Source organism: Natrix helvetica (assembly GCF_964273705.1).
Source record: "Natrix helvetica genome assembly, chromosome: 2".
NCBI classification, from domain to species: Eukaryota; Metazoa; Chordata; class Lepidosauria; order Squamata; family Natricidae; genus Natrix; species Natrix helvetica.
In genome coordinates this window covers 48,115,885-48,137,165 of record NC_138552.1, presented here as the reverse complement: position 1 = coordinate 48,137,165, position 21,281 = coordinate 48,115,885, and the positions used below count along the sequence as shown (strand labels likewise).

General features: G+C 34.9%; 1 protein-coding gene and 1 long non-coding RNA gene across 7 annotated transcripts in view; one reads left to right on the top strand and one right to left on the bottom strand.

The window, feature by feature from the left end:
- Positions 1–21,281, bottom strand: part of PAM (peptidylglycine alpha-amidating monooxygenase) — a 150,910-nt gene that overhangs the window by 25,609 nt on the left and 104,020 nt on the right. For 5 of the 6 annotated variants that reach the window (XM_081944082.1, XM_081944083.1, XM_081944084.1 and 2 more), the window contains 3 exons: positions 14,718–14,905; positions 11,084–11,155; positions 2,079–2,396 (listed from right to left, as the gene is read on the bottom strand). In XM_081944082.1, coding sequence (XP_081800208.1) covers positions 2,079–2,396; positions 11,084–11,155; positions 14,718–14,905 — 578 coding nt within the window. The remainder of the gene's footprint in view (positions 1–2,078; positions 2,397–11,083; positions 11,156–14,717; positions 14,906–21,281) is intronic. The other variant, XM_081944087.1, reaches the window with a different exon arrangement.
- Positions 2,424–20,142, top strand: LOC309387546. The gene is made up of 3 exons (XR_014174623.1): positions 2,424–2,519; positions 15,292–15,358; positions 20,021–20,142. It is a non-coding gene; the product is annotated as an uncharacterized lncRNA (long non-coding RNA).

The window sequence follows — 21,281 nt, the reverse complement described above, 5'->3', positions numbered from 1 at the left end:
TTATGTTGCACTTGATTGCAATGGTTAACAAATGTATACGTATGTATATGCATGAGCATACATTCATTCATACATACATACATACAATACATACAAACACATACACAGTATGTTCATTCCATGAATGAATGTACTAGATATTGGATGCCTGTTAAGTGCAGACAACTTGGCAGGAATGTCTTAAAAGTTATATAAGTACATTTAATAAATTCTCATTTGCAATTATTAAAATTAATTTAAGTGATAGAAACAATAGGCTAGATTAGTAATCATGTCATAACAAGGAAAGAAGGTTGAAAGAAAATATTGCGAATATTTATATAACATAAGATATACCAAACATAAGTTTCAGGTATTGTATGTAATTCCTGATCTTATTTGTGTAATAACAAAAAATAAATAAAATCACAAATTACATATTCTCAATACACGAAACTCTGATGTTATATAAACATTCACAACACTATTTCCCCCAAATAATTACAATTGCTTTTCAAAAGAACAGAGATGCCCACCCATTCCTTTCTGTAATCTGAGGAAATTCCTTCAGGTAACAAAAGGCAGTGCTGTTTTAAATCAAGAGTACAAAAGACATGGCCTCTGAATTATATACATCCAAAATAGAAAGCAGACTATGGCTTCGGGAATTGTAGATAACAGAATAACAGAGTTGGAAGGGACTTTGGAGGTCTTCTAGTCTAACTCCCTGCTCAAGCAGGAGACCTTATATCATTTCAGGCAAATTGCTGTGCAGTTTCCTTTTAAAAGCCTCAAGTAATGGAGCCAACACAATTTTCGAAGATAAGTCGCTTCTCTGGTTTATTGTTCTCAATGTCAGGAAATTCTTGTTCTAGGTTGCTTCTCTCCTTGATTGGTTTCTCTCCTTGAGAAACTAAGTAAATAAATAACTAAGAGAATAAAGCAGAATTATTTACTCTCTTAATTTTTGCATTTTTAGGGTTTAATTGCAACTCTTAGTCTTCTGTTGGGAAATGGAAGAGAAATCAATACAACTTTTCTAATCAGGAAAAAGAGTTGCTGTTTCCTATATTTCCTTTCTCTGATTTATGCTATTCAGCATCTTGACTTATTTCCATAGATAAGCTGGCACCAGCAACTTATGCACTAGCTCTGGGCTTCTGGGGAAAACAATATTATATACAGAACAATAATGCTTACACTTTTGGAAAGGTAACATATGAATGGAAATGCAGAAAGTGCAATCACATATTTCATGTAAGCGTGAAATAAACATCTGTAACCAAAAAATGGAATTTGTCAGATTCAGCTAGCTTTCTCCCATTTAAACCTTTTTCCTTTTTGTATCGATTCTTTCCCTTTTTTGTTGTTTTGTATTTTATTTTCTCTTGATATTTAATTGTTTTAAAAACAAGCTTTAGCTTGCTTTCATTTAAAAAAAAACATTCCCCCCCCCCTATTTGGTTTTGCATTGATATCTCAAAATAGTAAACAATGCAGTATTTTTCAATTAGCTGCTCAATTTATAAAGAAATTATCTACAGATGATTAATATAAAACCTGGCAAATGTATTATTATCTGGTTATTTTAGGGTTTTTTAATCTGTTGTGTCTGTTTTAGGGATTTTAAAAAATTATATTTATTCAGCTTTGTACAGTTCTTTTAATTGCATTTTAACCTCCTCCAAACTGTACATATTTAATTTTTTATTGTATTTTTGTGATATTCTCTATGGACTGTACACCGCCCCGAGTCCCTTCTGGGAGAGGGGGCGGTCTAGAAGCACAAATAAATTGAAATTGAAATTGAAATTAATGAAATAAAATTGTGACAAGACTATACGGTTTAGATATCTAGGGAAAAAAACATACTAGTCATCTGGGAAAGAGAAATACAATATGAACATTATTTTAATAATTCCTGACGACAATACTGAACGGAATGCATTTTTCATTTAAACATTTGGTACAAGGAGTGTCAAATGATACATTTTTAAAACTCAGCCCCAAACATATTACTTCACATTACCTCCTCACATTGCACAGAATGGAGCACAGTACTGAATAGTGAAAGATAAAAAATACTCCAAACCACCTACCTCCTGTCTGTTCTTTTTCCCAGCTCCCTAAACTGGGCTTATTTTGTTGCAAAGCAACACGCCTGCTTTCCGGTGGCCTCAGAGTTGATTCTAATCTGTGAAACTTATGGATTCTGTCTCTGACAAGAATGGTATTAGCCCTTTTGTCATTCTTGAAAAATGCTCTGGCATCAGGCCAGCCAAGGTCTTTCTTCTGGACTACATTAGCAATCTCGGCTACAAAATCTGATTCAGCATTTTCTGCAGGGTTATACTTGTGCAGGTGAACCACATCTTCCCTTTCTCCTAGCAGCCTGGAAATGAGGGAATAGAAATCACCTGTGTAGCGAAAGAGAAAGAAAAAGGAGACAGGGAAAGAATGGCAGGCAAGTTAGGCAGGGTGCAAGATGCTGTAGCAAAGCTGACAAAGAACAGATGGAAAAGCAGCAGGAAGTGTTTTCTGTAAGTTCAGCAACTTATTCCTCAAAGCTTACTTGGGTTACAATTGTTATAACTTTATGAATTATTGGCATGACCCAGAGATAGATACAATATTTACATTGTTAAAATAAGGCCATGTCAAAATCCAGACATGGGAAGACTGTCTGGAAGATTGTCAGGAGAGTGAAAGAACATAGCTACGTTAAACAAGAGATTTTATAAGGAATATTTGGTGTACGGCTACACTTACCTTTTAAACTTGTTTAAACTGAATTATACCCTGAAATACAATGACCATTTTTTTCCATTCTCCAAAAATTAGATGAAAACACTTCAAGAGAAACTGTACTTGCTTTCCACTAAATACTGAGAAGTCATGTACAGGTACCTCAGGGGTATCAAACTGACATGGACTGGATGTATCACATGCAGGCCACACCCATCCTGGCGCTGCAAAGGCAAAAAAACATCGCGATGTCGCGATATTTACGAAAGATCATGTGACACGACCGAGTTAGACACCAGTGATGTAACTAATCATATCTTTAGTTTGTTTGTGTTTCTCAATTTTGTGGCACTGTCTTTAGCAAATGGTTATTGTTACTATTATTTTACTAATTTGATCTTTCCAACTGATATAAATTATTTTCTATGTAGTTAAGGGATTATCAGTTGAGTTCTCAGTGATTACTAATAGTATTCGGCACTAATCTCTAGATATGGGGTACCTGCAGACTGCCAAACACATTTTCAGGGTTTTTTTTCCTCAATGTTTTTGATAGAAAACAATAAATAAATAAATCTTGGAATGCATATATAGTAGAGCATTGCTATTTTTGAACTTCAGTGTTAGAGAGACTCCTGAAAATACCCTGGACAGCAAAGAAAGCAAACAAAATGGATCATCAAATATATCAATCCAGAGTTCTCATTTGGAGCATAAATGATGAGGCTCAAATTATCCTCGTTCAGACACATTATGTGAGGACCTGTCCCTCTGGAAAAGGCTCTAATGCTGGGAAAAATGCAAGAAAAGAGAAGAGATTAACCAGCAAGCAGGGTGGATAGATTGCTATAGTAGTGATGAATGCACCTGAAAGACCAGGTTAAGGACAGATCGTTGTGAAAAAATTGGGGGTTTCTGGGAATCTACAGTGACTTTGTGCATAATTTATCACATACTATTTACTGAATTTTTTTTGGGGGGGGGACCTTTCTTGGGGGGAAAATCTGACTATGCTTACTTACTTGTCTTAGCCCTACTTAATTCATATCACCATCCTTCCCTTATTGAGCACCTCAGGGGGAAAAAAGTATGATTCCTAGTCTCTGAAAGAGTGAATCCAATTCTGTACGTAATTTTCTATTTAATTTTGGACAAAACACAGAGCCAAGCCCTTTTCAAAAACAAGGTTGTTAGATAGCTTGTCTTTTATAACTATTATGTTGAGCTTAAAAATTGCAGAAAGAGACATTGCCTATTCTTATCCACCCTGCTTTTACTCAAACCAGTTTCCAATAAACTAAATAATAGAAATACTAGTAATAATAATTTAGTTTAAACAACTATTTTTTCAATGTATTGCCTTCTAAATGTGTTGGATTACAACTCTCTGAAATGTATGCATGTATGTATGTATAAATTTCATGATTTATATACCATTTGAACAGTGTCAAATCTGAACAAGGTACATTTCCCTTGAGCTATCTGTACTGTAGTAAAATCTTTCTTATATCAGTAGCTATTTGCAAATAAATCACTGTTATTTTACTCCAAGGAGAAGCATCTGCAGGGATAGGTGTAAAAAAATAAAAGTCAATCATAGCCATGTGATCAAAACTATGCTACTTTTATGTGTTTCACCCACTCCAGAGGTAGTATTCAGCCAGTACTGATAGCGGAAATTTTGAGTGGTTCAGAGATCCAGCAAATAGGCTGCCCCTGCCCCTGCTACCTCCCAGCTTCCCAGCTGATCTTCTTTTGTTGCCATGAACAGGAGAACGGAACTTTAAAGCAGGTTAGCGGGGTGGGGAGGGAATGGGAAGTTTGCAATAACCTTCCCCTAGGAGTGGGGATTTTGCAGTATCCTTTCCCTGCCACCCCCACAAAGTCACCCCCACCAAACCACGCCCATAGAACCGATAGTAAAAAAAATTGAATCCCACCACTGCTCCACTCCAACATGTACAATCCTGCAACATAATGTAGCTCTGGATTTTTTTATATTTTCATGGAATATATTAAAGAAGATAATAAAACATACTGGAAATAATCAAAAATTTAAAAAAAATGCTTAAGCACAAATGTCAGTTATATTTTGTCCCCTTTAACAGCAAAATTCAAGGAATGTGAATGCCTAGATTTGTCCTAAACTTATTTCTTAGTTTCCTATGTATGGACTGGAATTATCATTATCATCAGTGAGCATATGTTTTATATCTGCTTTGAACACTAAATATGAGTAGCGAGGAGGAATACCAACTTCCCTAACTTCACCATAGCTTCACAAATATGCTGGTTCAAAGGCACTTCCATAAGATTTAAAGGATAATTAAGGGAAATATTGAATATTTCTAATAGCCTTTAAAAAAATATGTTTATGGAATTATGTCATAAAATATTTTAAAAGTTTTGTGCAAAAACAATAAATGCAAATAACGAGCTTAGCTCAAGTGCTTTGTAGAAAATCTATTATTAAGAACCAGCAAAGAGGAAAATTAAGTCTTTTTAGAAACGACCCTAAGGAGGGCTTGTCATGTTTATAAACAGTCTTGTCTCAATGCTTTCTACTGAATTTGCAGCTTTACTCTTTTGACAGGGAATATCCCAAGTGAAATCTCCTGTCAAGAAATAATTATCAGTTAATATGGACAATTTTGATGAAATTAACAAAGCAAATTGGACCTAAACAAAATGTGTTAAGCCAACCTTGATAACACATTTGATAAAGCACTCTCAGTGTTAGACTGCTTCCCTTCATTAGCCCTCTTGCAGCTCTGATTAAAAGCATTTCTCACATGATTATTTGGTATTCTATCACACACACATACACAAGCAAATAAACAATGTAGTTCTTTTCCTCTGCTTTCCTATTTCCTACTCTAACTGGAATCAGTCTGCTCTGGAATACTTTACAATAAGTAGTAATCAGGATAAAATAATTAACTGCTTATTCAGCATGTCAGTCCTGAAAATTAGATTGGCTGAAGTCAAGAACATAGGATCATAATTTCTGATATCAAGCTAGGTGTTGTTATTATCTCCCAGCCTGGGCAAATTATTTGGGAAAAATTGAATAGTGGCATAAAGCCAGACTATCAATCTCTCCCCAAACACTTCTTGTTTCTTTAGAGTACATCAAATAGTAAATATTTGGCAAAGGAAGAAAAATTAAGATCATATTCATGGGAAAATTATATATCCCATAGAGAAAATAGACTTCTTGAGTCTTACTGAATGGAATACGGAACTATTTTCAGTATTTTAATTGCAAGTACTTAGTGTCCCCTATTGTTTCCTGTGAGGAAGCCACGAAAGTCGGGAAACTCTCCTGTCAAGCAGGATTACTATTTTTAGGTGGAGAGACTCAGGTCTTAAATCCTCTGCTAAGTCATCAAGCTTCTCTGATTTAAGTCATCAAGCTTCTCTCTATTTAAGAAAAATAGAAATGCTTCCTCTCCCAGTTTTTGCTTTTTTGCTTGTACAACTTATAATATATTACTTGCACTTTGTTGTGGTATTAGCTACATTTAATTAAAAGATGCAATGCGCTTACTTTTAAGTAAAAAAATTAATTTGACAATATCATAGAAACCCTATCTGCTTTCCATATCTTTCTGGCATTATTGCAGTATTTCCTCAGTTACATCCAGGGTTTTTATATCAATAATGTGCTGTGGTGGTGCAGTGGTTAGAATGCAGTATTTCAGGTAAACTCTGCCAACCACCTGGAGTTTGATCCTGGTGGGGTCAAGACTGGCTCATCCTTTGAAGATCAGTAAAATAAGGACCCAGATCGCTGGGGAAAATATGCTGACATTGTAAACAATTCAGAGAGTGCTATAAAGCATTCTATAAAGCTATAAAGTATATAAGTCTAAGTACCATTGCTACATCAATGACTTTGTCTAGGCATAGAACTAATGTGGTTTTTTTTAATTTTAGTTTTTTCTCATCTCAATAGGCAAATGCATGTTTTGTATAGAGATCAACCGAATTTTGTTTAAGTATTTAATATTCTGCATTGCTTCAAGCCTTAAACAAACTGCCATTACAGCAAACTCTGTTTCTTGTTGAGTACTATATTTATACACCTCATCTCCTGCACTGAAAGGACAGAATATGAAATCTGATTTAGGAATAATGAAGCAGCTGGCTGGAAGATTTTTAAAAAATGTTATAAGGCTTACGCATCAAATGCTAGAAATTTAACTTTGATGGTTTTGCAGGCTTTCATAACCTACAATCCCAACCCTACTGCATAAAATCATTTCAGTATTTTTCAGATACTGCATACAAGGCATGGTATCACTGGTGTTTTATCTGAAACTGGAAGTGGGTTACATATGTACTAAGGATACACTTTACATTCACTCACAGATAGAATTCTGAGAGTGGAATAATTCGGAACACACAGGACAGAACAGATGGATCTGAACTCATTCCACTCCATTCTAGATCAAGATTTTTCCAAAGTTCTGATCTTGACCTGTTTCGTTATCTTTATAAAATAATTAATCTTATTTTTATAGTATTTGGTTCTTGTATAGGTTGTGTGCAATTTTATCCTTTTAACATTGTAAGCTACCCAGAGTTATTCTGTGATAAGTTGGTCAGCCAATAAATGTAATAAGTAATACATAATAATACAAATACCATAAAAGTGGAAAAACTGAAGAAAAGTATTGTAAAGTAAATTATCTGTCCTCAAAAGAGAATGAGGCTTAAAATCAGACTTTACTTTGTGAACAGATCCTTAAAAAGATATTTTTAGTTTTTAATATTCATTGGTGCACAGTTTTGTCCTAAACAATTGTGTGATAAAGCTGTGTAAACTGTGATAATTAGTTGACTAGCATAATGGTTGTTTTATTTCATGAAAAAGAACAGTGAGTTAATCTCATTGTTTGTCTCAAACAGCTCTACCACACTGAGAAAGAGCATAATGATTTTATGAGCTATCTTTCCCTCTGAGTAAATCATAAATTTGTAATATTAAATGTAACACAGGTACACCTCACTACAATACCTTATTATATTTTAATCTAACATTTTTTTTAAAAAAAGTGCTTTAAAAAGTTTGTCCTGATGCTTTAAGTAGTACATCAAACTGGTTCTCACTTCCATGTTGATGTCATACAAAATAGTTATAACTATATGCATTTCTAAATGCTATTTAGAACTCTGGAAAAAGATATATGTCACTTTTCTGTCAACTTACTGCTTGGGAAAGATGCTGATGGGTTAGAAAAAAATTGGAAAGAGGGGCCTGATCAATTTATGGTTCACTTGTGCCATAATTGTCATCCCAGAGATGACAAATTATCTGGAGAAATATATCTTTCACTAGAAAAAATGACTGCAACTCCCTGAATTAGACAATATATTTCCAATAAAACATTCAAAATCAATCCATTAGCTAATGGGACCTTATTCATGGAAATGAATTATTTAGAAAATTATATTAATTTAGTACCTTTGTCATTGGCATCCTAAATGAAAACCCAATACTGCCTTTATATTTTTTTCATATATAAAACTAAAACTATTGCAATAAAATTCGGTGGGAAAAGATATTTTATATCAATTATTTTAAAAATTATAGGAACTCAAACACAGTCTTAAGAATTCTTTCTTAGCCAATGACAAAGCTGGCAGGAATAGCCAACACTCCAGAAGATAGGCTAAAGATACAGAAGGATCTTGACAAACTTGAACATTGGGCACTATCTAACAAAATGAAATTCAATGGTGAAAAGAGTAAGGTTCTACATTTAGGCAACAAAAACCTAATGCACAGGTACAGTATAGGTGGTACCTTGCTCAACAGTAGTAATTGTGAAAGGGATCTTGGAGTCCTAGTGGACAACCATTTAAATATGAGCCAGCAGTGTGCAGCAGCTGCCAAAAAAGCCAGCACAGTTCTAGGCTGCATCAACCGAGGGATAGACTCAAGATCACGTGAAGTGTTAATACCACTTTATAATGCTTTGGTAAGGCCACACTTGGAATACTGCACCAGGATGTAGAAAAAATGTGGAGACTCAAGAAAGAGTGCAAAGAAGAGCATCAAAGATGATTAGGGGACTGGAGACTAAAACATATGAAGAACGGTTGCAGGAACTGGGTATGTCTAGTTTAATGAAAAGAAGGACTAGGGGAGACATGATAGCAGTGTTCCAATATCTCAGGGGTTGCCACAAAGAAGAGGGAGTCAAACTATTCTCCAAGGCACTTGAGGATAGAACAAGAAGCAATGGGTGGAAACTAATCAAGGAGAGAAGCAACTTAGAACTGAGGAGAAACTTTCTGACAGTTAGAACAATTAATCAGTGGAACAGCTTGCCTCCAGAAGTTGTGAATGCCCCATCACTGGAAGTCTTTAAGAAGATGTTGGATAGCCATTTGTATAGGGTTTCCTGCCTAGGAGGGGGTTTGAATAGAAGATCTCCAAGGTCCCTTCCAACTCTGCTATTGTATTGTATTGTAAAAAATGTGTTGCCGTATAAGCATATATTCATCTAAAAAGCAGAGATTTTTATTGAATAAAATAATAATCTTCTTAAAATAATGCTTTTACAAGAAAAATCCCAAAAGAAACTTTCTAGTGTTTTTTAATGCAAAATTTTCCTATTAATATCACTGCCATACTGAGAGTACATTAACTGCTATATTAAAATATCAAGGAGTATTGTCGCCAAAATTGTTGTGATTTGGAGTGGAGTTGGTGTTTTGCTGTGCACACAGCACAGAGAATATTTTCATATGAATGAGAATGAAGAAATGTGTAGGCAGCACAAATAATGCATGACATGCTTGAAAGAGCTGTCAGAGGAGAAAAGAAGCTGCTGCCATTCCTTCAAGGAAGAAAAGTGTGCACATTGGCATGTACATTTACAGCAGTATTTCCAGAGATCATGATCATAACTGAGAATTCTGGGAGTCGATTCATATCTGGCGATTGTCCAGGATGGGAGTTTCTGGTATGGAAAGTGTTTATCTCAAAAAGCCTCCCTAAAGGCCGTCCGAGCTAATAGAGATTCATGAAAATTAGAATCGTTAATTACTAGAGACCTTAAAACTGAAAGAAATGTCTTCCCTCTGGATATGATGAAAAAAAGAAGGAGAATAAGCCTTAGCCTCATATAAATATGTTCCTGGAAGGAAGAGCCATTGAACTCCACCTCTCTTTCCCTATGGGAATTACTGTGTTTTTCTATTTACTTATGCATATGAGTGGACCTGTGGATGTGCATGTACTTATGTGTGTGAAAAGTGATTGTGTATACGCAAATAAGTGATTAGATAATTTTACAAATACTTAATTTTCATTAGTAGGAATATAATCAATTAATATAAAAGTTTCCTCTTGTTTCTGCTCAAGGGGGAGGGCTGGCTTGACCAACACACATGTAAACATACATTTATAGAGGTGAGGTCTAAAGGGCTAAAGTGGCTAGGATGCTGAGGCAAAAAAACTACTGAGAAAGTTCCAATAAATAAGACAGGTAAATACATTCACAAAATAATGATTGCAAACACATTTAAGGTACTGATTGAAAAAATGCAACCTAGGTAATCTTGCCTTTGTATATTGATTGATACCTGATTATGTATCTCTGTGTAACATTATATATGCTATATAAATAAAGAACCTATAGCTATATTTTTTATAAGTAAGTATTATACATTATAATTCCATTATCCATTCTTTGGCCTACAGTGAACCACAAGAAATCATACCCCCAAAGAAAACTTTAATAAAACCCTAAAAATATTAATGTTTGATTTGTTTACTATAAGCCTTGAAAAACATGCAATTAAACCTATTTCACATATTTACATTGTAATAAAATTAATATTAATATCAAGTATTAAAATACAGAAACATATTTATTTTGTGAAGATTTCAAGATTATTGCCAAGCTACTACACATTAGGGAAAACATAACTACAATTATTATGTTATAAATATCAGTGTCAAAATGTACTGCTTACATAATATGTATGCATTATTTTTATGTTATTATTTTTTGTATCTAAAAGCTACAAATTAAGCATTAACTCCATTTGGAGTACAGTGAAATCTAATAATATTTTTAAATTATTGTATTAGATTATTAGAATTATACAAATAAATAAATAAACTTTGAAAAATCAAATTAGGTTGTGCTAATGGAGGCATTTGCAAGATTAGAGGTTGGTAATCAACTGCTTTCTCTTAAAACATTTGGGGCACTACAACAGACTGGCAAGGATAGCTTTTTTATGTATTAGCAAAAAAAAAGAAGAAGCTTCAATTATGCAACAGCTTTAACACTGGAATTATAAAATATGCATTTAAACAGACAAATGTAATAGATACCCTGATCTAAAACCTCTTCCTCTTCTCTTTTTGGCTGCTGTATTATCATACCCATGCCTTCATTTTTGATTTCTAAAAAAAAAGAAAATGAAAGAAATTTCATCAGGAAATTCCATATTACAAATAGAAAATAAATTACTAGAGAAATTCATGGACATACTTATTCGTCTAACCAATGACATTTATATCGATATTCAATCACAACGAATCTAGATATAATCAAGCAGGCAAGGGGATCACAAAACCTGTCCCACCAAAAAGTGAAACAAAAAATGTTTGTCTGAAAAGATACTGGCAAAAGATTAGGCCTACCAGATTTAAGTTAAAAATTTGGAAGACCACTACATGGAAGCAATAGTTGACTTTGTTGCTGCATAGTGATTGCTTGGAATTTTGTAAGTCTAACAGGTTGCTCATAACATGAAGGTCTTTACAGGGAGCCTTCCCTTTTTCTTTAGATAAGATCCTGTACAGTGTAACAATTTTTTCACTATAGTCACAGAATTTGGAATTTCTGGAGATGTCACTATAGGGAGGAAAAATAAGGAATTCTGCTTCTTCTGGCTAATCCATATGCACCTACATTTAGGTTGAATGCCATGAAGAAACAGAGCCACTATTAATTTCTGGGAGAGAATTATTACACTTGGGAATTTGATTTAATTAACTAAAATATACTATTTATAATTGATTCATAAGTATCCATAACTTGGCTCATTCCTGTCCATATGTTATTATGCCACTTATTCTTTAATGATTCATAGGTAACCATATGTGCGAATTCAGGCTCTCAATGGTTCTTCAATGGAAAGTACACTACAATGTATTAAATTCTTATCAGAAAGGGCACATATACTAGTCAATGAATATTTTTTTTCATAGAAATAAGACTGGATATAAAAATTAGAAAACATCTTCTTTTGGGATACAATTATTTTGACTTTCACAAGAGATTATTGCAATATTATCAATTATCTATAATGCAGATTATTAATTTTGCAACCATCAGTGATGGGTTCCTACCGGTTAGGACCAGTTGGGCCAAACTGGTAGTGGTTTGGGGGCCTGGGTCGCTGGAACAGGCAGCAAACCAGGCCTGCCCCACCCCCGAACCAGTTCTCCAGGCTGCCATCTTGTTTTTTGCTTCTGTGCATGCGCAGAACATTTTTTATTATACTGTGCATGTGCACCCAGCATGCATCAAGCATACAGTGTGCATCAGGCACGTGCGTACAGTACGTCCACAAGCAAATCGACAGTAGTGCCTGTCGAAACCCACCCCTGAACCAATTGATATGAAATTGTTTGGAGTGTGGAAACGTAGTCATTGTTGCTCTATCCTGCTATATCACCTGATGTTAAAAGCCATTATCTCAGTTTAGATATGGCATTAATGTAATAGTTTCTCTTCTGGAAAAGTTATGAATACAATAGAATGGAATAATAACTTCATTGTCACTTTGAATGTACACTAATTGGCATATATTAAAATGAAATTTCATTACATACAGCTCTCAAAGGTTCACCATCTCCATTATATGCTACATATATACTACATACCATATTTTTCGGTGTATAAGATGCACCGGAGTACAAGATGCACCAAGGTTTTGAAGAGGAAAATTTTTTTAAAAAGTAGGTAGGTAGATGGAGGTATAGAGAGGAATAAATAAATACAGTAGGTAGGTAGGGAGAGAGAGAGAGTAGGTAGGTAGTAGGTAGAGGGATAAATACAGTAGGTAGGTAGGGAGCGAGAGAGAAAGTAGGTAGGTAGATAGAGGAATAGAGAGAGAGAGAGAAATACAGTAGGTAGGTAGGGAGAGAGAGAGAGAGAGAGAGTAGTTAGGTAGGTAGATGAAGGGAGAGAGAGAGAGAGAGAGAGAGAGAGAAATATATATAGAGAGAAATAGAGAAATACAGTAGGTAGGTAGGGAGAGAGAGAGAGAGAGGGTATAGGTAGGTAGAGGGATAGAGAGAGAGAAATAGAAAGAGATAAATACAGCCCAGAGGCCTGGAGCTGACATAGTAGATAGGTAGGGGGGGAGAGAGAGAAATACTATAGATAGGGAAGGAGGGAGGGAGGGAGGGAGAGAGTAGATAGGTAGGTAGATAGAGGGATAGAGAGAGAGAGAAAGAGAAATACAGTTGGTAGGTGGGGAGAGAGAGTAGGTAGGTAGATAGATGTTTCCAGGTGTATTTATCCATGTGCTGGACAAAGAAATCACTGACAATCTGCAGCATCTAAGACTTGTTTCTGCTGGCACAGCACTTGATCAATGTAATTCTCATTAATCACTCTAACTAAAGAACTTTCCGAAAAGGGGAGGGGAAGTTTTTGCACTCTGTAAACATTCCCAAAATGGCCCATTTTTTGCGAAAACGGGCCTGTTTTTTTTCAAAAGGCATGAATAGCCTTGGGAGAGCTTACAGAGTGCTCCGGGGGGCGACGACGACAAAAAATGGCCTTTTCCCCACAAAAACGGGCTGTTTCTTTGTCAAAAAATTGCATGCGTAGCCTTATGCTTTTAGAGTGCTGCTGGAGGCTGGGGAGGGAGAGGGACAAAAAACAGCCAATTTTTTGCTCATTTCTGCACTCCCCAGCCCCCAGGAGCTCTCTGAAAGCCTTCATAAGGCTAGGCATGGCTATTTTGGTGAAGGGGCGGGGCTCTGGGAGGGAAAAAAATGCTGTATTTGATGTATAAGACATTCCAGATTTTCAGCCTCTTTTTTGAGGAAAAAAGGTGTCTCTTATACTCCGAAAAATACGGCAAACACGACAAAATAAACAAATACAAAATTATGTATATATCCACATATATTATATGACCTCTTGGTTGCTTAATCTTTATTTTAGTTCCTTAAAACTATGATTTATTTAAATAGGTCTAGATTAAAAAATATATTTCAATCCTCAGTACATATTACCTTAAAACTGTAAGTTTGGCCAAGTTTCAATATAACAAATTTCAGTTAGTTTAATCAGAGAAAATATCTAATTCTATGTAAAATTAAAAGAGTGTTAAAGTTTATTCATGGAATTTTAATTATGTTCATTTATCTTTTTCTTATCTTTTTTGTTAGCTTTCTTTATTATCCAGATTAGATGAAAAAGTGAAATAAAAAATAATAATAATGCAGATAATTTAAATGAAGCTTGCTTATATTCTGTTTTACCAGTAAATGCACTTGAATATGTAGATAAGATACAGTTTAATTTTATAGAAATCAACATGCTTGATTATCACATATCCAATGTTTCTGCTTCCCCTTTATTCTGTGTTAAATATAAATGTTTTGGAAAAAGCAGTTCTAATAAGAGATTACGATTTGAATGTGGTTCAATCATTAATATTTATTTATTTTGCATACAGTAAGATTTAGTACAAAGTAATATGACAACTGACTCTTAAACTATTAAACACTACACAATGCCATACCAGCTGAATGTACTGTTGACTATCTGGAGGGCTGTGATGGATTTTTGGCACATTTTTTGGGGGGGTGCATATCTAAATATCAGCATGTTTACATAGATTTCTCAATCACCTTGGTTGACTTCCTCACAAAAACTCTACATGCTCAGCCATACCATTCTTTCTTGTAGTGGTATTAGCAAAGAAATAAATATTTTTACCTTCATTATGTCCGTGGGCCATCATAGTCATATCAGGCTTGACAGGAATAGGGATATTTGCTTCTTGAGGTATGCTTTTGAATATCTCTGGCTTAATGTTCTGTGTACAGGTCATGGATGAAACGGCATATTTGGCTTCCATGTAATACATAATGTAGAAATTGCACATTTCATCCCTGGATGTGCCCCTTTATCAAAATATGAGTAGAGGAAAAAGATAAAATATAAATTTTAGCTAGAGAAGAAACACACTTATAAGATTAATGTAAAATGTAGAAGAGGGAAGGACATCTTACAATTACAAAGTCATATAGCACTATTCTTTAAAAATATTTCACATTAAGCATGCATGGGCTCTTGAAATAAAAGCTATTATCTCAACTGTTTGCTTAGCATTTATTAAGAACATTGTTTTACATAGTTTTATGAAATATATCAAACCTTAGTAGGAATTCCTAGCACTTTCAGCCTTCAAACCAAACTTTTTTCCACTGACAGAATCTTAGTTACCACTCAATCCCATGCCTGCTTAATTGTGGCTTCTATACAATTCATTTTTGTTTTATTTTTGCAGATATATTTCACAAGCTTCCATCAAAATGCATCCAGCAGTGCAGATTTCAATCAAGATCACTTATATGGTATGCAACAGTATAAACTATTTATTCTTTCCTGAAGAATTCTCCTCCATCGTCCCACCATCCATCCGGATGATATATTCCATTTACAAAATCATTAATAATTTACTCTTTTAATTTAGGGCTCTTCTATTTAATGCATGCCAAATTCATTGTATTGCCTCTCCCTTGTTCTGCAAGGCCACAAAGTATAGATCCAAGTTTTAAAAAAACTAGTTTCATTATGTTATTATGGGACACTAATTGTAGCATCTTTTATTTAGATTAAGTGATGCTATAATAGTGATGCTGCAATTTCCCCTCAAGCTTAGATTGCAATCCTTTTCCTTTCTTTTAAAGAATTAATGCAAAAGAATTAATGAATACAGTAGCAGTGTTTTCAACATGACAAATCCATTTATTTATTCATTACAAGTATTTCCATGTCATCCAGCTCAAAACATACACCTGACAGTTTGCACAAAATATTAAATATAACATCCAAATTAAATTCAAAACAAATACAAATCAGTGCCCACCCAAGCAATAGTCAACCACTAACCCACAAATGACGGCTCCAACAAAATTGTCTGCACTAGACAATTTTGCAGAAAGCTAGTAGAGAGGATGCTAAGTGCACCTCTGGGAACAAGGGATTCTGTAATGTCTTCACAGACAAAAGAGGAAGATTACTTAGGATCTGTGTTGATTGTTATTCATACAGAGACAGAAGTATGAACATTATTGGACTATTCCATTAGTCCAGACATAGCAAATTCCATCTAGAAAAGACAGTCCATAAGGAACACTAAGCTATATAAGGCTGTATTAGTCAAATTCATAATCTTAAATTGGAACTTTAATTCTATCCAGCAGCCACATAATATATATATATATAATATTTACAATGGCAAGCACTCACTCACTAATCACCTTAGTTGCCTCATTTTGTACTAACTGTAATTTCCAAAATAGTCACATCTGGAAAGTGTAACAGTAATCTAAGTAAGTAAGTAATAAGGGCATTGCTAGACTATCTTGGGCCAAATGAAGCAAAAATCAGTTTATCAATTTCAGCTGGGAAAAAGCAATCTAGAGCAAAATTTCCACCTGCTCTTACAACTTTATGGAGAACATAAGAATAGCCTGATTGGATTATACCTAAGCTATCTAGCTAGCATTCTGTTTCAAACAGTGCACTCCAGTTGCACCTAAAAGGCAACAAATAGGAGATCAAGGCAGCTGTTCTCTCCCATTGTTGCTCTTGGGTATCTAATAAGTGAAGCCTAATTGCATCTGTATTTGGAGGCAGCATTCAGTAATCAGGGCTAGTAGGAGTTTCTCTAATCTCCTTTTCCACCAGGTTGATTACATGCCAATGAAGACACTTTGCTTCTTATCAATTTAATTTTTTTAATAATTTCTAATTCTAGTCCATATGTCAGTGATGTAGACACATGTTCTTACCATCCATAGTTCAATAAATCTGAAACATTTCTAAGTACTTTTTTCCAATGTAAACATCCCAAATCATTGCTTCCTATGCTTAGGAAGGTGGAAGGTGTTCATGCCCTCTGATCAACTGCCTTTTCTGTTTTCCTTTTGTATATGTTCTTCAGTCCCATGATATCTTTTGTTTAGATCTAATGACCAGAATTGTACCCATTAGATGTGGCATAATGTTTCATAGGGACATTAATGTATTAGTTGACTTATTATGTATTTTCTACTGACATAGCAAGAAAGTTCTTTACAAATTCTGCACATCAAGTAAATTATTTCATTTACTCCAACATCTCTTTTTTGGGTGACCACTGGCAATTCAATCCTTATTATTTGATTACAGAAATATGAATTCCTACCCATAATGTGGATCACTTTGTACTTCCTGATATTGAATTGCACTTGCTTTTAATGTCCTTGTTTAATGTCCTAGAGAGAAGCAATTCACAGTCTATTTGTTTCTTCACTCCTTAAATATTTTTTTATCTTCTCAGAATTAAAAACTGAGAGTTGGAAACTGCATAAATTGAATGAATAAATCAAAGAAACAAACTCACAGGATATATTAGATTAATTTGTATACCAACAGGTTGAATAGCACTGGGCCTCAAAGAGATCCTGATGATGCTTATTTCTTATCTCTTTCCACAGTGAAAACTCCCAATTTATTCCTATTCTTTATTTTCTTATGTTCAATCTGTTACTGATTGCTCAGCTGGCCAAGAGTTTTTGATCAGGAAATTTATGAAAAGCTTCTCGAAAGCGTAAATATACAATGTCAGTAACCTTTTCTAGAACTAACAATGAAGCAGTTGTGAAACCAGAATGTTTGTTTACAAACATAAACTCTGTCTTATTGGGATTGAGTTGATTGAGCTTGTTTCTACCTCTCTAGTCCCTCATAAAGTTCCAGATATTAGGCTTAGATTCCCACAGTTCCTCTGACCCAGCTGCACCCTGGATACAATGGTATGCTACTTCACTCTGGAGTGGTGAAGTAGCATACAATTATATCTTATATAAACTAGTGATGATTTCTTCCAACAGATTTATATAGCTGTTGAAAAGCAATGGGAACAAAGCTGAATATTTACCCTTTACTATGACCGTTCCTTATCTATCACTGCTTAGTGATTAGAATGATTAGAAGTGTCTAGTAAGTTAGGTAGTTTTGAAGAAGCAGGATAAGAAGACAATTGAGTCTTTTGAACTGTGACATTGGAAAGTATTATTGAGAATACTATAGACCTGGGGTGTCAAATTCACGGACCATGGGCCAGATGCATTACACTCTGGCCACCCCCACCCATAGTTTAGAAAAGGGGAAAAAAGTTGTGATACATCACATGACAACAACATGTTGTCACAAGTTTGATACCCATGCTATGGACAGTCAAGATAACAAACCAATGAATCACTAGATGACTCAACCCAGAGCTCTCATTTAAGGCTTAAATGACAAACTCAAATAATGCTACATTGGACATAATATACAAAGATGTAGCTTCTTAGAGAAGGTTCAAATATTGGGAAAGATGAAAGGAGAAAGAACAGGATGACCAACAGCATTTTAGATGAAGTCAGTTACTAACAGTGACATTGTTGGAAGATCTTAAAGACCAGATTAGGGACAAATCATTCTAGAGAAAATCTCTGTGGTTGCTAGGAGCCAACATTGATTTGATGCCACATAATCAATAAGTACAAAGTAAGGTAGAGAGTAATCACTATAAAAGGTATCTTCAATCTTCAATCCCCATAGGCCACGGGTATCAAACTCATCATGTCATGCTGATATCATGTGATGTATCATTCCCTTTGCGGAGGTGGGGCAGGTGGCGCGTATGTGTGACACATCCAGTCCGTGGGCCACCAGTTTGACATCCCTGCCAGAGGTGATCTAGCACCATGGTTGAAATATTGAAAGAGGTCTAAAATGATTACTGTATCATGAAAATATTATTCATTAAAACAGCCAGTACTATTTCTATTCTGTGTTCAGGTCTGAACTCAAACTGAAAAAAGATGACATAATTTGTTTCATAAAGAATATTGTTTTTTAAATAAGAATCAATAGAATATTTAAACATCTTTCTTCAGAAATAAAAAAAAATGTATTCCTGCATACAGAATATTTAATATTTGCTTCAAGACGTTTATACTGATAACAAAATGATCTCAAAATGAATGCATTAAGAGGACTCAGTGGAAAGAAAAGATGTGTGAAACACAGAAAGATATAGAACAGGGAGCAAAGACCAGTGAAAAGCTTTGTCTATCTCTCCTCCCATCAATTAGTTTTTGCAATCAAATCAGTCAGCCTACACTAATAGAATGATGTGGGGGTGGACTATGCGCAGCTTCCAAAGACATCAGTGCTTACTCTTATCCTGTGGCATCATGCAGCATTCATTTATTCACCATAGCAACAATAATGACATCTGTCAGGAAGCGAATGAGACCTTCCCAAAAGAGAATTGGTATTCAGCCTTTTTAAAATATGGAACCGTTCCAGAGAGCTGTTTTGCCTCAGCAAGATTAGTGTTAGCCTCCTCCTTTTTAAATTCATTTCCTCTCCTTCAAGTTGATTTAGATAGCTGTCAGAAAACTGCCACCTCTTTAAAGCATAAATAAAACACTGAAGTGTAATTGAGGAATAAAACTAACTTTCCTACATGTATTAACAATATCCAAACATTGTCAATATTTTTAACATAGTACATTTGCTATCCTTGGAAGATAAAGAAGTAGGATATTCATTATAACTTTAGTTATTAATGAGAAACAAGATATCAATGGCAGACAAAACTGCTTTTTTTATTTGCTGAAAAATAATGAGCAATTAGATGCTTGCTTGTTCTACAAATATTGATGGGGGATCTTTTTTAACCAAAGGGTTGTTTTTGAAAGTAACTTTTCAGAAACCGTATGTCGAGAACAGATGACAAAAGAAGAGCTGGACATGACAAGCTCTGCTATCCAAATATGGTGTCTCCTTAATTTTTGTGAGAATTATTGATGGATGCGGAACAGTTGCAAAATCTTAATAATTCTGATTGAATTATTGTTTAGGTAACTGTTTCAGCTTCTTAGGTATCATTGTAGAAGGCCTTTTACCTCCTCTATCTGTCAATGTATCCCATTTTATTTCATGTTAGTACTGTATTTGCCTATCTTCCACAGCAGTTTTTTTGCTTTTCTTCTACCCAACTCAAACAAAGGGACTCTGGGCAGTGTATCAAAGTCAACTACAACTACAAATTCCAAAGAAAACAATATAATACATTAAAATCAAGTCATACCACAAAATCACCACTAAACTAAAACATCCAACAACTAATCATCAAGACCAAAGACCTGGAAAAAGAGCCAGTATTTGATTACCCTTCTAAAGACCTGCAAGTTCAGGACCAACTATATATTTAGAAGTAAATTACATGGGCTACTAACATGCCTCCAATGTCCCATAAGGTGGCATTTTGTCAGTGAAAAGACTTTGGGGTATGTCGTTCTTATGTCTATCCATCCCTGTCTTCGGGATGGATAGATACCGAGAGAACAGGGGGAGTCCTGAAAAATAAAAAAATCCTTTTTATGCCTATTCATTTAAAATATTTGTTTGACTATCCATTTTATATATATAATAACTCTGGGAAACTCACAGCCTTGTAATAAATACCAACAACAAAAATGTATCTCACAGTGTGTGTTGGAATCTGGTACACAATCGCTAGAGGGAAGAATTCTTTCAAGAGGAGCTAAGAGAAAACCAGCCAGATTTGTCTATGTAGGAAGAGGTGTTGAGTGGACCCTCCTTAAGTGTTGTCAGGGTATATTTGATAGTTATGTACATTGAGTTTTAGTCCTGCACAACCAAAGTACTGATTTACTTGAAGACCACAATACAAAGGACATTGTTTGAAGAGTGTGTTCATGTGATGTTTCACTTAACTGTGTTGCTTAGCAATGGAGTTGTCAGTCCCAGTAGCGACTGTTAACCTAGATCTACTATAGAACCAGGTTCTATGCATACTATATATTTTGCATAAAAAAGCTCTTATAAGGAACTATAATAAGGAACTAAAGCAAGAACACTCTACCCTTCCCTAGAAATTTTACAGTTGGTGAGTTAGGATATGAAGACAATCATTTTTGTGCCATATTATATTAACTCTATGTACAAGGTAAAAGGTAAAGAAAAGATTCCTCTCACACATATGTGCTAGTGGTTCCCGACTCTAGGGGGAGGTGCTCATCTGAGTTTCAAAGCCAAAGAGCCATCGCTGTCGGAAGACGTCTCTGTGGTCATGTGGCTGGCATGACTAAATGCCGAAGGTAAACAGGACACTGTTACCTTTCCACCAAAGGTGGTCCCTATTTTTCTACTTGTATTTTTACATGCTTTTGATCTGCTAGTTTGGCAGAAGCTGGGACAAGTAACGGG